Source organism: Azolla caroliniana, unplaced genomic scaffold (genome assembly GCF_043228905.1).
Source record: "Azolla caroliniana isolate FFs.n. ecotype wild unplaced genomic scaffold, voAzoCaro1.0.p SCAF_9, whole genome shotgun sequence".
In the NCBI taxonomy this organism is placed as follows: Eukaryota; Viridiplantae; Streptophyta; class Polypodiopsida; order Salviniales; family Salviniaceae; genus Azolla; species Azolla caroliniana.
This window is the reverse complement of record NW_028230444.1, coordinates 16,023,128-16,038,306: the sequence shown is the minus strand read 5'-3', so window position 1 is coordinate 16,038,306 and position 15,179 is coordinate 16,023,128. Positions and strand designations below refer to the sequence as shown.

Below are 15,179 nucleotides of genomic sequence, written 5' to 3'. Positions count from 1 at the left end.
AGCAAACTAATATTTTTGGCAAGCATAACACTGAAGACAAGTTGGATGGTACTAACTACCCTATGTGGGTATACACTATCAGGCGTGTTACCGTGTGTATTGGTTGCAAAGCAATTATGTGACATTGTCATCAGATCTGATGAGCAACTAACTTCAAGTTCTTCTTCAAACTCTCCCTCCGTTTTCATAACAACTGACACAAATAATGCTTCAAGTTCCATTTCTTCACAACTTAAGTGGGATGGTAACGATGCTCATGCCGATGCTCTCATTGCCTTGTTGTCAGTCAAAGGTCACATTGTTCCACACATCCAATCCTGCACTACCACCAAAAGTGTTTGGGAAGAGTTGAAGAACCTATATGCTCAACGGAACGAAGCAAGAGTTACTACAATCAAGCGGAAAACTTGAAGAGACAAAGATGCAATAAGATGATTCTATAGATGAATTCTGGACAAAGATCAAAGACTTCAAGGAGCAACTACTCAACATTGATAAAGTGATTTCAAACCACCAAAGTTCTTACAGCTCTTCTGGATTCATATCGAGGCTTCGCCACTATTAAGGCTTCTTCCAAGAAGTAAAGAAAGAAAGAAAGATATGTTAACGACTTTTAAGAGGCCAAAATGGCCAATAAGACCAAACAAGAGATTACATCTCATGTAAAATTCTCAAGGTAGATATGTTATAACTTTAGTCTTTGAAATATCACTAGCATAGGTCGATCCAGAATGTAGAGGTCTCTGAAGCAATTGAAGTGCCTACGATGGCAGGAGATAATGGCCTTTATCTATCGATCACAAGGGTGGTCAGGTCGGGGTGAGTGGGACCGGGGCCTAAGTGCTCAACAAATTGCTATTGCCTGATCTATTGTAACCCCTTTTTCATGTCCTGGTCGAGAGCCCATCTAGGTAGCCCTTGATTGACTTGAAGCATTAGTAGGAGTGATAGGGCTAAAGAAAGTTATGATTGTTCTTTGTGGATGAGCTTGTGTGGTTGTACTATTGTCCTTCAACAACTTGTCCCTATGTCTCTTGAGTTTTAGCAAGAAAAGTCCTAGGCGTTGTTAGTCCTTATATTCCATTAACTTGCGTAGTGGGCCAAAGCCTTGTTTACAGAGGCAATGATACCTCCCTCTTATTCATAAAAGACACTACAGTGGGAAACATAGTGTTCTTCAGATTCCACTCCTTGATGACACAATTTGCAAATTCTTTCTTCTAGGGGTATTTGTGTACATTTGCCTACCTCAATCTATAACTAATGAGATAAAGTTCGTAGCTGCCCTATCACACTGCGCAGTGCATACAATAGATATATGTCCATGTAAGGTGGCTTGATGAAGAATCCAACCTCCGATTTGTAAAAAGTGTCTTGTAGTGGGTCATCTTCGTATCTTGGGGCTGATCCATGTTATCTTGTTTCCCAAGTTAATGATATTAGTTCAGATCACTCTATTCTTTTCCACTTTGGTTGTATTTAGATAGGGAGAGTCCAAGCTATATTGGAATGGGGGTACGGCATTTATACTTATGCCATGTGACTCGAACCATTGCTGCATTTTTAATACCAACAATGAATGTCTCCATTTTCAGCCAGTTGTCTTGATGACATAAGTGCCAACCTTGGGTAACTTTGTTTAGGAAGCTCCCAAAGACATTGGATATAAGTCACCGATCGGAACAATGCATTGGTGATTATAGGGGCTGCTCCCATCTTTACCCAGATTATATCATGGAGTACCGATGCTTTGCTCCTTATCATGCGAGCAATGATTGACACTAAAGGTCTCTCTGAATCTTTCCAATGATTTGCCTCGTTAAGACTCGGTCCCCACATTTCTACTCCATAGAGAAGAGTTGTTGTGACAAGTGTATCAAATAACCACAGCTTAGTTCATGGCTCTTGCAAAAGCAAATGTGCACATCGTCTTTCAAGAGCACCAAGGGTTGCATATCCATGAGCAAGCCGGGCACACGAAAAGAGAACCTGGGCCCTATAAATGTTACTCCTAGTTATGCGTAAGAGTGTGTGTATTCCATCTTTTACTCTTCCAAGAAGAATTTTGGTTCTGATCTTGCTACCCATGCTTGAGTGGTGTTAAAAACCATCACTTTAGTTTTATCCATGTTTATCGACAAACCTTTGTCTGTAAAAAATAGTTTAAGGCATTTAGATGTCTTTGTAGTTCCTCCGGAGAGTCGGAAATCAGCACAATATCATCAGAATATAGTAATATTTGTATAGCTATACCCGCTAGGCTTGCTCCCGAACCCCCAAATTTCTCCCTCATCTATATAGAGACCGAATAGAGTGGGCAATAGTGGGCATCCTTGCTTCACTCTGATTGTGCAAGCCACCACCTCTAACAAACCCTTGGAAGACCACACTTTTCCTGAGACAGATTCATAGAGTACATACATTCCCCATTGCATATCTGTAGGAACACCAAGGGCTTCTAGCCGTTGCATAATCCGAGCATGTGGCACAATGTCATATCATGCCAGCCTAAATCCATTCACAAAGGTCTTTACTTATGACAAGCAGCAACAGAATGTCTTATGGTTACAAAATTGACAGCAGCAACAATAAATCAAAATGGAATTTTGCAGCATGGGTTTGGTTTAATGATGCAATCATACAGATGGATCAACAAGCATATGCATATAGATAATATCGATATTTGTCCAGCTAGCTCATATGCATAATGTCTCAGTATTAACATGCATTATGTATGAAAAACTCCCCCTTCAATAACCCAAAACTAAATATGCATATATGGAAATATTTTACCGCAATATAGACTTGAAACCTGGACGACCATATTTGTCATCTGGAGGAAAATATGTACCTCCAACCATTGGCTTCAATTCAGGTGTAAGAAAAACACTCATCGGCCAACCTCCACCACCTTGGGTTGCTTGAACATATGTCATATAGACCTACAACCAAATATGTTATAGATCACGATATTTAGAACAATGAACTAAATCAGTGCTAATATACTAATTCTGTAAGCAAATAAACTAACCTTATCCACATCTGGCCTTTCTTCACGGTCAACCTGCAACAATAAAGAGAAATGAAAACTTGGGACATTTTCCACATTCTCTGAAGGGTAATTATAATCATATATAAGATTTATGATAGTAAATCATTACCTTTATATTTACAAACCATTCATTCATAGTTTTTGCTATTGCTTCATTTTCAAATGACTCCACCTCCATTACATGGCACCTATGTCATGTCATGAGATATCAGATATGAATTATAATGTGATCAATAACACACATAAGATTCAATGGGCTATATTACCAGCATTACAATTAAGCGTAATCCCAAACATTAAACATTAAGATTCAAACAGCATGATTTACAACAAAAAAATCATAACATTTAGAGAGTAGATGTAAATTTTTAAATGTTCAAAATCCTGCTACAACATCCTAAAATCCTGGAAGTCTTCTAGCTTCAGCTGTAGATGTAATATTCATCATCAGATGAATGATGAGACATAACATCACTACCAAAATCCTCATCATTGTTCATGGTGAACACGATTTCACCCTCACATCATGTTCAGTCTCTCTTATTCTTCTATGTCCACGAGTTGTTGAACTCCTCGATGTGAATGTGCCATTCCTAATATAGTGTTGTTGGCTACTCCTAGTTCGAGTAGCCCCAAGGAGTGAAGTAAGATGTATAGTATTCTATTTTGAGATTCTCTCCTTCACCATGAAGAATTAGAGAGGAGAAATGGAACGAGAAGAGTTGTAGCTTTCAAGTTAGGAGTAAGAAAAATTTATTAGAAGGTTGTCTGCTGCAGAAGAAAAATGTAGGGAAAGAAAGATATATTAACGTCTTTTAAGAGGCCAAAATGGCCTATAAGACCAAATAATAGATTACACAGTAAAATAAAGTGTTGTCTCGTCTTTGAGAACAAATCAAAATAAAATAATATTACACAGTAAATATAAAAGTAAATAAGATGAAAAGAAAAGAAACGAGCGAATCTGGTTTTTGGCACATGTGAGATTCTCAAGTTAGGTATATTGTAGCTTTTGTCTTGGAAAGATCTCTAGCATAGGTCGATCCAGAATGGAAATGTCTCCGAAGCGAGGGAAGCACCTACGATGGCAGGAGATAATGGCTTTTATTTGTCGATGACAAGGGTGTCGAGGTCGTGGTTCATGGGGAAAGAAGTAAAGAAAAAATTGATTTGAGAAACAATTATGGTTGTTTATAATTCTCTTTTCACATTAGACAGACATCCCTAGTTTTTAAGGTCAAAATTAAAATTTCGAAACAAAAATTGCTCCTGTTTTGAAAGCATCTCTGTAAGATAAGATAAAACTGTACTTTCCAGTCGTACACATATGGAAACATAATCTGGATGTCTAGAACGCTTCAAACATGACAATTACCACATATAAATTCAAAATAAAGTAAGATGGTTACAAGAACATACCAATGGCAAGTGCTGTAGCCAACTTCATTTTAGTGCCAAAGCAGCGTCCATATACCCAATTCAAATAGAGATTTAAGTTACTATTGTTGTTAGCAAACAAAGAAGAAAATATTTTAAGCATTACCTGATAGAAAAATTGGTTTATCCTCCATCCGTGCTTTTTCAAATGCTTGTTCACCCCATGGAAACCAATCAACCTGAATAAATAGCAGAAAAGTTATATATACATGACTCAAGGGACAAGGCTTCCTCTCCCTGCGAGATATTGCATTTATTATCGGAATTATGTGGGCTTAGGAAACTTCAATTTATTGAAAGCTTTTGGTCAGGCTACTAAAACTTCGACCATGTAGAAGTTTTTGAAGCAAGACAAACTTCCCAGGATCATTAATTCTGCAATTGGCTTCCACAATTTATCACAATAGTGTTATGGAGCACTTCTCTATCAATCACTTCCATAATTTTGATTAGAATTTCCAACCCCTCATATATCTGCAGCATTTATGTGTGTTTATTGTGGTAAACAGCCCAAATATAAGAGTAAAATATTTTACTAGAGTCCCGGAAACTATTTCCAGACTTTAGTGACAAGTCCCCGGTTTTTAATAAATTTCACCAAGACATACGGACAATGTTGATAGCAATTTTAGACAAGTCCTCCCCCAGATCAATGGGAAATGCTTTATCATTGAATTGGAAACATTTTGAGTTGTTTTCTCATTTGTCACAAAAACTTTGTTAGTATTCGTGAGATCTCAAGAGCATGCAAGAAGACAATGTTGATAGCAATTTGAAATGCTCAACAAAGTGAAAGATTAGCTCGCTTCTCATTGGCATTTTTGCAATGACTACTTAGAACAAGAGATTACATCTTTGAGAAAAGCAAACAAGAGGTTACATTTAAATTGTTGCCTGTCTTTGAGAAAAACAAACCAAAATAAACGTAAATCAGCATAAAAGTAAATAGACCTAGAATTAAAACGTGACTAAAGAATCTCTTCACTGATGCATGTAAGATACTCACATCAGATATATTGTACTTTTTGTATTGAAAAGTAAATAGACCTAGAATTAAAATGTGACTAAACAATCTCGACACTGATGCATGTAAGATTCTCATGTCAAATATTTTGTACATTTTGTCTTCAAAAGATCTAGCATAGGGGGAGCTCTCTAAAGTGACAAAAGCACCTACAATGGCAGGATGTAATGACCTTTATTTGTCGATGACAAGGATGGCGAGATCGTGGCCCAGAAGTCCGTGATTATACATTGTTTTTACGTGATTATACATTATTTTCATCAATTACCACTTATCTTTGACCAATTTTAAAAATTGATCTTTAAATACTTTAATCTACAATTTATTTATTTTTAATCGATTATTTGATTATGAATAGTTTTTTTATTAAATCGTCAATCAATGTTTCAATCCTTAATTAACCTTTTATTAATGTTCTTATGCTTCCATTTGAATCATGACCTACTATTTTGGGTCACCTGGCCTACAACCTTCTATCTCGGGTGAAGTGGTGCTTGAACCCAAGACCTTCTCTTATAGACCTAGTATCAACCACTAGGCACACAGTGATGGTGCATTAGAAATCGTCAAACTACAAACCAGCGCCTTGATTTTGGGCATCAATTTGCTATTTTGGATCAAGTGGTGCTTGAACCCAAGACATTATTACTTGAATATGAGCTCAATTGTTAACTCATGGCCCAAACTTTGGATGAAAATGCATGACCTTCACAAATGGAGTTGACCCCACACAGTACTTCATCCACCGCTTTGCTTGATAAAAATTTCCCATCAGTTGCCAAACTTGATGAATATGACTTTATAAGAGTTCTAGTATGACTTTATATGAGTTTTTGGAACTCTGAAATCTCATTATATTCTCGAATATCATGCTGCTAATATGCAAAAAGATATCGAGACGAAGGATGACCAACCTAGTGAACCTTCATTTGTTGTAAAGCCATTTCAAGGCCAAATAAAAGAAGCGAGGAAGCAATTTGCATTTGGCCAGGTCGTTTGGAGTCTAATTTTGAACTTCACCCTAAGAATCATAGTACAAAAATGTTGGGATTAAGGGCTCTTTAGGTTTCTCTAACTAAACTAGAAAACGAATTTATATTATTTAATATATTCCAATTCTTGTTAAAGTTGTACAGTCTCGTTTTCAAAGCTGTACTACAACTTCTAAAAGAATATTTTTTGTAGTTAAATGGGATCCTTGTACAAGATTCCACTCAGCATTAAATAGCTATTTATGAGGCCATAACTTAGCTATCACATCAGTATTTAAAGCTCTTCTTCTAAGAGCATATTCTATGTATCTTGGATAGCACATATGTGTGTAGCTTTTGTTTTTCAAAACTGCTTCTATTTCTTTAATCCCTCCTATGTGTTAAACCCCATAATTGTTTTTAGCTTCTACATCTCTGCCTTTAGATATGTCAGAAAAATGTCATTCTATCTTCTACTTCCTTACAACTAGTATCAGAGCAAGGGTTGAATCCTCTCAAGATCTCCATTGCTTAGCCTCCACTTTGAATAAGTGGAAGTTTCGTTTTTTGTGTCTATTCTGTAATCCTTCTTTCACCATGGCAAATACATCAGCCAATGTTCAGGAAGAATTCAGGAAATTTGATGGCACTGGATTCGACTTATGGAAGGTTAGAATGGAAGGCACACTTTATTTACAAGGATGTGCAAAAGCATTCGATGAAAACAAATCAGCTGGTATGGCTGATGTGACTTGGAAACTGCTCAATTGTACGGCAGTTTGCCCACATTAATAAGTTTTAGGAAATATCAAGGGGCTGACTAGTGCTCATGAGGTATGGTGCAAACTGAAGACTATGTACGAGTCAACCACTAAAGTGAATCAAGTTCACCTAATGAGAAGGCTCATTGTTGCATGACTTGAAGATGCAAAGTTTGCCGCTGAACACATTGCCGCTGAACACATCTTGAAACCCTAAACCCTAAACCCTAAACCCTAAACTTCAAGATGTAGGATTGCAAATCTTCAACAACAAAATGAAGGCTATAGTTTTACTCATGACGTTGCCTGAAACATGGGAGGTGCTTGTAGTCTCACTCTCAAATAGCGCAAGCCTTACATTTGATGGAGTTAGAGGAGCAATCCTCAATGAAGAAATTCGTCGAAAAACAAGTAGGAAGTCTTCTAGTTTTGCCAACATAACAACAGGGAGAGCTGTAACAAAGAATGTGTCAATGCAAAGGTCCAGAAGCAAAACCAAGGGGAAAGAAATCACTTGCTTTCAGTGTGTCCGTAAAGGGCATAAAAAGCCTGATTGTAGATTTTATAAACAAGAGCTTGAAAGAAGGAAGAATAAAAAAGATACATCAGAAAAGATATCAAAATTACTGATACAGCTATAGTAAATGCATTGTTACTTGTATAAGATGATGTCATGCAAACTTAGATAATTGATTCTAGTACCTCTTTTCACTCCTTCTAAGGAGTGCTTTCTTTCATTTACTGCAGGCAACTTTGGCAAGGTTTACCTTGGCAATAACCATGCCTGCAACATCGAAGGACTTGGTGTTGTTCGAGTGGCCATGGAGAATGGTCAAGAGGTAAGACTAAACCAAATTCGGTATGTTCCAAGAGATTTAGAAGAGCTTGTTGTCTGTGGGACTGCTTGGCACACAAGGCTATTGTACAAACTTCACAAGTGGAGCTTGGAAGATTGCATGTGGAGCAAGACTAATTGCTTGAGGATGCAAGAGGGGTACATTGTATTGCCTCTCAGGTTGAACTCTTCTTGGTCAATTTATTGCAGTTGCGGATGCAGAAAATGGAGTCGATTGTGGCACAAAATATTAGGTCATATGAGCCAAAAGGGCTTGGACATTCTACTCTCTTCTCAAAAGCTGATGACCAAAGGTAATAAGATTGATTTTTGCAATGGCGGGAGATAATGATCTTTACTTATCGAAGACAAGGGTGTTGCAATTGTGGTCCATGGGGCCGGGGCCTACCTGCTCATACACTCTGATTTATGTACTATGCCTACTAAATCCTTAGGAGGTTCCTTACAGTTCGTAACTTTCATTGATGATTACTCTAGAAACTGTTGGGCATATTTGTTAAAGGATAAGACTAAAGTGTTCGCTATTTTCAGAAACTTTCATGCTTTTATCACTACTCAAACAGGGTTGAAACTGAAATATTTCAGGACAGACAACGGAGAAGAATATATCAACAATCGATTTACAGATTTTCGTGCAGAAAATGGAATCAAGTGAGAGCTTACAGCTCCATACAATTCAGCATCTAATGGAATGGTCGAACGATACAATAGGACACTATGTGAAAGGGTTCAATGTATGCTATCCACATCCAATCTCTCTAATGCATTTTGGGGAGAGGATTTACAAACTGCACTGCATATTATTAATCGATCCCCACACAATTCGCTCATAGGTGGCATACCGGAGGAGATTTGATTTGGCAAATCAGCCTCATATGATCATCTGCGCATGTTCGGATGTGAAGCTTTCGTGCACGTTAGACAAGAGCTAAGAAACAAGATGGATGCAAAATCCATCAAAGGCATCTTTCTAGGATACAGTGCGAAAGGTGAAATGGGATACCGAATTTGGTTACCTCTATCTTTGAAAGGTAATCACAAGTAGTGATGTTGTATTCAATGAAGTAAATTTCCCCAAAAGCAATTGTACTTCATTAGAATCAACAAAAAGAGTGAAATTTCAGCAACAGCCACCGTTGGCTCAAGAATAACATCTCACGGTGATGATGAACAAATAGAGATCTATAAACCAGTTCTATTGCCAGAGAAGATGGACAGAGAAACAAAGAAATTTTAAACCCTGAAGATGAAGATCAAATACAACCACCTACAAATGAAGAAATAACTGTTGAACTACAGCAAGAAGATATTCCATTAGATTTGGAACCAGTTCCAAATAATGTAGATCACTGGGTTAGGAGATCAACACGGCTGCAGCATCCAACCCAAAGGTATGATCCATCTCTTCATCAAATTCTTGTAACAGATGAAGGGAAACCTGTCATTCTTAAAGAGGCTAGGACATGTGAGCATTCTAACAAGTGGGAGCTCGCTATGCAAGAGGAGATCAAAGCACTCCTTGAGAATAACACGTAGGAGCTTGTGGAGCTACCCAAAGGTAAAAAGGCTATACCCAACAAGATTGTGTACAAGGTAAAGACACTAGAAGGTAAACCCAATTATAAGGCTCATTTAGTGGGTTTTAAGTCTTCATCAAACAAATCAAGTGGGTACATACAAATACAAGGAATTGATTTTCAGGAGGTTTTTGCTCCAGTAGTCAAAATGACTACACTTAGAACACTTTTTGCTATTTCAGCCAACCTGGATTTGGAGCTGTATCAAATGGATGTAAAGATGGCTTTCCTTCAAGGTAGCCTAGATGAGGAACTTTATATGTTGCTGCCTGAAGGATTCCTGATTCCAAGAAATGAGCATTTAGTTTGTAAACTTCGACACAACCTCTATGGGCTGAAACAAGCCCCACATCTTTGGTATAAGAAATTTGATTCTTTCATGCTCTCAAATGGCTTCAATCAAAGTACAGCAGATACTTCTCTTTATATGAAAAAAGGAAACTAATGGCGGTCCTATTATTTTCGTTTTGTATGTTGATGACATGCTCATTGGAGGAAAGCATGACAAAAAATTTGCAGGAATTAAAATGCTAACTCAAATATACATTTTCTATGAAAGATCTAGGAAACAATGAGCACATTCTTGGGATAAGAATCAGACCGGACATGCAAACAAAGTTACTATATGTGTCTCAAGAGAAGTACATTCAGAAGGTATTGGAAAGACTCCAGATGATTGATGCAAAGCCAACTTCAGTGACTCTTCAATCACAAGAAAGGCTTTCAAAGGCCCATTATCCCAAAGACAACGAGGAAACAGAATAAATGCAAGGTATCCCATATGCTTCAGGTTGTAAATCATTGATGTATGGAATGGTATCAACACGACCTGATCTTGCTGCATATGTTGTAGGAGTAGTAAGCAGATTTATGAGTCACCCTGGACGAAGCCATTGGGCTGTTGTCAAGTCTATCCTTCGATATCTCAAAGGCACTAAGGGGAAAAGAACTTGTTATGGCGTTATGGCAAAGGGGACGAGTCATGGCTATTGTGATTCTGATATGGCTAGAGATGTAGACACAAGAAAAACTACTTATGGCTACATCTATACTCTTGCAGGGGGAGCCATTTCGTGGTGTTCAAGGCTACAACGAATCATTGCACTCTCTACTAAAGAAGCTGAGTATATCACAGCAACAAAGGCTTCAAAGGAGGCCATTTGGTTAACTCTCTTGTGTAGTGAGCTTGGACTCCCAAAGCCAATTCCAATCCATTGTGATAACCAAAGTGCCATATGTTTGGCAAAGAACCTTGTTTACCACGCAAGGACCAAACATATTGATATTCTCTATCACTTCATTAGAGAGGTGATAGAGGATCGCAAAATCCAATTGGTAAATATTGATACCATCGTGAATCTAGCAGATTGTTTAACAAAGTGTTTATCAAAGACACTTCACCAACACAATCTTGAGCGAGTGGGATTTGTCTAGTGGAGTAACCTAGCTCCTTTAAGTGGGAAATTGTTGGGATTAAAGGCTCTTTAGGTTTCTCTAACTAAACTAGAAAACGAGTTTATATTATTTAATATATTCTAATTCTTGTAAAAGTTGTACAGTCTCGTTTTCAGAGCAGTACTACAACTTCTAAAAGAATATTTTTTGTAGTTTGAATGGGATCCTTGTACAAGATTCCACTCAGCATTAAATAGCTATTTATGAGGCCATAATTTAGCTCACATCCGTATTTAAAGCTCTTCTTCTAAGAGCATGGTCTTATGTATCTTGGATAGCACATATGTGTGTGTTCACCCCTATCTTGTATATTCTTTGTATATTCTTTTTTTAAGTAGTTGGCTTTTGTTTTGCAGAACTGCTTCTATTTCTTTAATCCCTCCTATGTGTTAAACCTCATCATTGTTTTTGCGGGTTTGTGTGGGCGTGTGTGTGTGTGTGTGCGCTCTATCTTGTATATTCTTTTTTTAAGTAGTAGGCTTTTGTTTTGCCCACTATCTTCTACTTCCTTACAACTGCTATCAGAGCAATGGTTGAATCCTCTGAGGATCTCCATTGCTTCGTCTCTGCTTTGAATAAGGAGGAGTTTCGCTCTATCTTGTATATTCTTTTTTTAAGTAGTAGGCTTTTGTTTTGCCCACTATCTTCTACTTCCTTACAACTGCTATCAGAGCAAAGGTTGAATCCTCTGAGGATCTCCATTGCTTAGTCTCTGCTTTGAATAAGGAGGAGTTTTGTTTTTCGTGTCTGTTCTGTAATCCTTCTTTCACCATGGCAAATACATTAGCCAAAGTTCAGGTAGAATTCAGTAAATTTGATGGCACTGGATTCAATTTCAATAACCACCTTCAGAAACTGAAGCAGCACAAAATCTACAATTGGATAATGCATGATAAGGATCCTAAAACCTTAGAAGATGTTGTCAAGACTGCACTTTGATATATGCGGACTTCAAAGAAAGATCATGACAAACCCAATTCAACTAGATTACAGCTCGGATCATTCAATGGGATGTTGGAAACCCAATGGTGATGTTGATCAGAAGTGCATTCTTCTTTCTTCTGCATATTGTAAGAAAAAGGTTTATATAAGAGATGATTGCATGTTACTCCTAGATATGTGAAGGATTGTGTGTATGTCACCTTTTCGCCTTCAAAGAAGAATTCCAGTTCTGATCTCGTTACCCATTCCAGTTCTGATCACAAAAAGGATCAGATAGAGAGGAGATTGACGAGTTGATATAGGTTTGTCCATAACATTAAATATCCTTCGAAAAGGACTCTATTTTGAAGCAGAGACAACTTCAATATCTCACCAACACAATGTCATCAACAATAAAAGTATGAGTATGGCTACCCCTACTAAGCATGCTCCTGAACCATCCTATCTGTCTATATGTAATGAGATATCGTATCCACCATAAAGACCAAAGCCAGTGGGAGATAGTGGGCATCCTTGTTTTACTCCAATCATGCTAGCCACGACCTCCAACAAGCTAGTGTATATATCATCACATAGCATCATGAGCTTAGATGAGCAGAAACTTCAGCCTTCGACATGGGCAGATTCAAGATGGGATAACAAAAGCATAACAAGAATCTCCTCCAATGGTGGATAAGGTTTACATAACCACATGAATCTAGTGTATCCTCACAAGGTCACTCCTATATTATGAAGTATGAGTGTAAACCAAGCTATGCACAACTCCCAAAGGTGTCTTTTAAGTAGCTCATCGCTTCCATTACTGAACATTTGAAATGTTCTAAATTGCCAACTTGGGAAACCCTGACACCTGTGTGATGTGAGTCCAGTGAGATTCCAGGGCTTATAGATTTCAGAAACTCTTCCTTGAGTTTGTAAGTTCTTCCTGAATCTTGCATCCTGGCCCTACATCTTGCTCGTCCATTATCCATATTCTGCCCTTTGTTTTGGACAAGTCGACTCTTCTTAAAGCATATTCTGTATCCTGATTCCTGATTCATTCCTTGAAGTTAAGATTGTTCTGGAGTAATTTCGCATCATGGTCAAGTTTTGATATAAATTGCACTCTTTTTAAGTAATTATCAAAACCAAACCCACGTCAGCATCATGATTCTGACTTTTGCCAGTGTTTTCGAAATAATAGTTCTATTTAATAAAATTTTGCTGGAAATATTTATGACCAAATCATTCGGGATCGCAAATTATATTAACTCTGGGTCCACAAACAGGTTTTGTTTTGAAAACATATCATACTTTATTAGAGGCATTTGTATTTAATTTCCAAATTTTGATGGTGATTTCTACACATTGAAAGTACAAATGATACCAAATTCAGACTTCTTCTATAAATAATTATTATTATGATTCTATTAAAGCTCAATTTTTTGGATTGACTGAGTTCTTCTCAGTGAATTGAGATCGATCATTAGTTTTCTATACAGGTATCATACATGAGTTCATAAGAAGGATTGATAAAAATGGCACACAATTCAAGGCTGAATCACACGCTTTGTATACAATTGACACATACAAATCAAGAATAATAGAGGCAAGACAAAAGAATAAACAGAAAAAGAAACGCAAAGGCAGAGAGAGAGAGAGAGAGAGAGAGAGAGAAAACATAGAGATACGGAGAGATATAATACCGGATTGTGAGCATGTTGGAGAAGGTATGGACTATGTTCTTTGGCAAGCCTGTTGGTGAAGGATCGCTGATCCTCTTGTCCTTTTCCTCGACCTTCGTCTGAAGTTTCCATGGCGGACCTTCCACTTGCGATACAGCGAATCAGATGAGAAGCAAAAGGAAGCGAAGAAGAAGAAGACGAAGACGAAGAAACAGGTGAGAGAAGCTTCGGATTGAATCTTCGAAGCTTCGATATCGCAGAGAAGAAGTGAAACGGCGATGGGAATGGGGATGGCGAAGCCGAACGAAACCCTAACAGCATCGCAGAGAAGAGTGAGGACACAGAGAGAGAGAGAGAGAGAGAGAGAGAGAGAGAGAGGCCAGAAATGGAAATAATAGTAAAAATGGAAGGGAAAAGGGAAAGAATAATTGAATTCTTTGGGAGGAGCAATGGAAGGCATGCAATGCAACAATTTCATTGCATTGCATTCCATTCCATTCCATTCCAGTTAGTTAACTGTCAGTGACCTTTCCCATTCATGCACCTTTTTGGCCTGGGAACTCTTTTGGGGTTTAGGGTTTAGGGTTTAGGGTTCAGGACAAGATACAAACTTCTTCCCGTCAAAACCCTCTACATGGATATGATGTCTGTGTCGAGAGAGTACATGCTTCACGCTCAGAAAGCACTAACCGAAAAAAAAAAAAACCCTGCATCAACCTCGTTGAACTGCAATGGGGTCATGAACTAAGATGAAACAAGAAAAATTCGAAAACGATTTGAAGTTCAAGTTCTCGAGCTATTCACAATAGATATCCCGATTTTATGATGGAAATAAGTCGCAAGATGAGACACCCTTCACTTTCTATATGATGCTTGAATAGATTCCCTTGTGAGCGAGTCTATATTTTGCAATGTTAATGTATCATGACTTAGGAGAGATGTGGAGACTCATGCTTTGCGCATTATATTATACACATTGTATTTTGACTACCAAAACCATCGTCATCTTCTCCAAACAAGCAAACTACACTCGCATGTACATGCTATAGTTAATCCATCCCATGATTTATCATTCATACTATTGCTTCTACATGACTTAGTTTGCATCCTTTTCCATATGAGACATGAAATTTAGGCACAAACAATAATACTTCATCAAGTATGCGTAGTTTGCTTTAAATAAGTTCATGGGTTTGTGATATGGCCACCGAGGAATGTGAGACTCCAACGCAATAAAATGTGAGCCCAAAATTGAAGTCTCAGAAAAAAAATTACTGAGTCATGACACATAAATTGAGGTAAAATGTATTAGATATTCTTAACTTCAAACAATATATAAACATGAGGTTTTCCCCTAATCAATCTCAAGGAGCCACCATAAGGACTAATCTTTTGTTTTTCTTTTATTCTTTCTTATTATTGTTGTGATTTTGTAAAAAG

General features: G+C 37.6%; 1 protein-coding gene across 1 annotated transcript in view; it reads right to left on the bottom strand.

Annotated features, from left to right (window-relative positions):
* Positions 1-14,111, bottom strand: part of LOC147860254 (catalytics) — a 28,654-nt gene extending 14,543 nt beyond the window's left edge. The window contains exons 1-6 of the mRNA XM_087324391.1: positions 13,761-14,111; positions 4,596-4,668; positions 4,472-4,493; positions 3,162-3,240; positions 3,032-3,064; positions 2,794-2,942 (exon numbers count right to left, since the gene is read on the bottom strand). Of these exons, the coding sequence (XP_087180517.1) occupies positions 2,794-2,942; positions 3,032-3,064; positions 3,162-3,240; positions 4,472-4,493; positions 4,596-4,668; positions 13,761-14,060 (656 nt within the window). The 5' untranslated portion in view covers positions 14,061-14,111. The remainder of the gene's footprint in view (positions 1-2,793; positions 2,943-3,031; positions 3,065-3,161; positions 3,241-4,471; positions 4,494-4,595; positions 4,669-13,760) is intronic.
* Between the last annotated feature and the right edge of the window lie 1,068 nt (positions 14,112-15,179).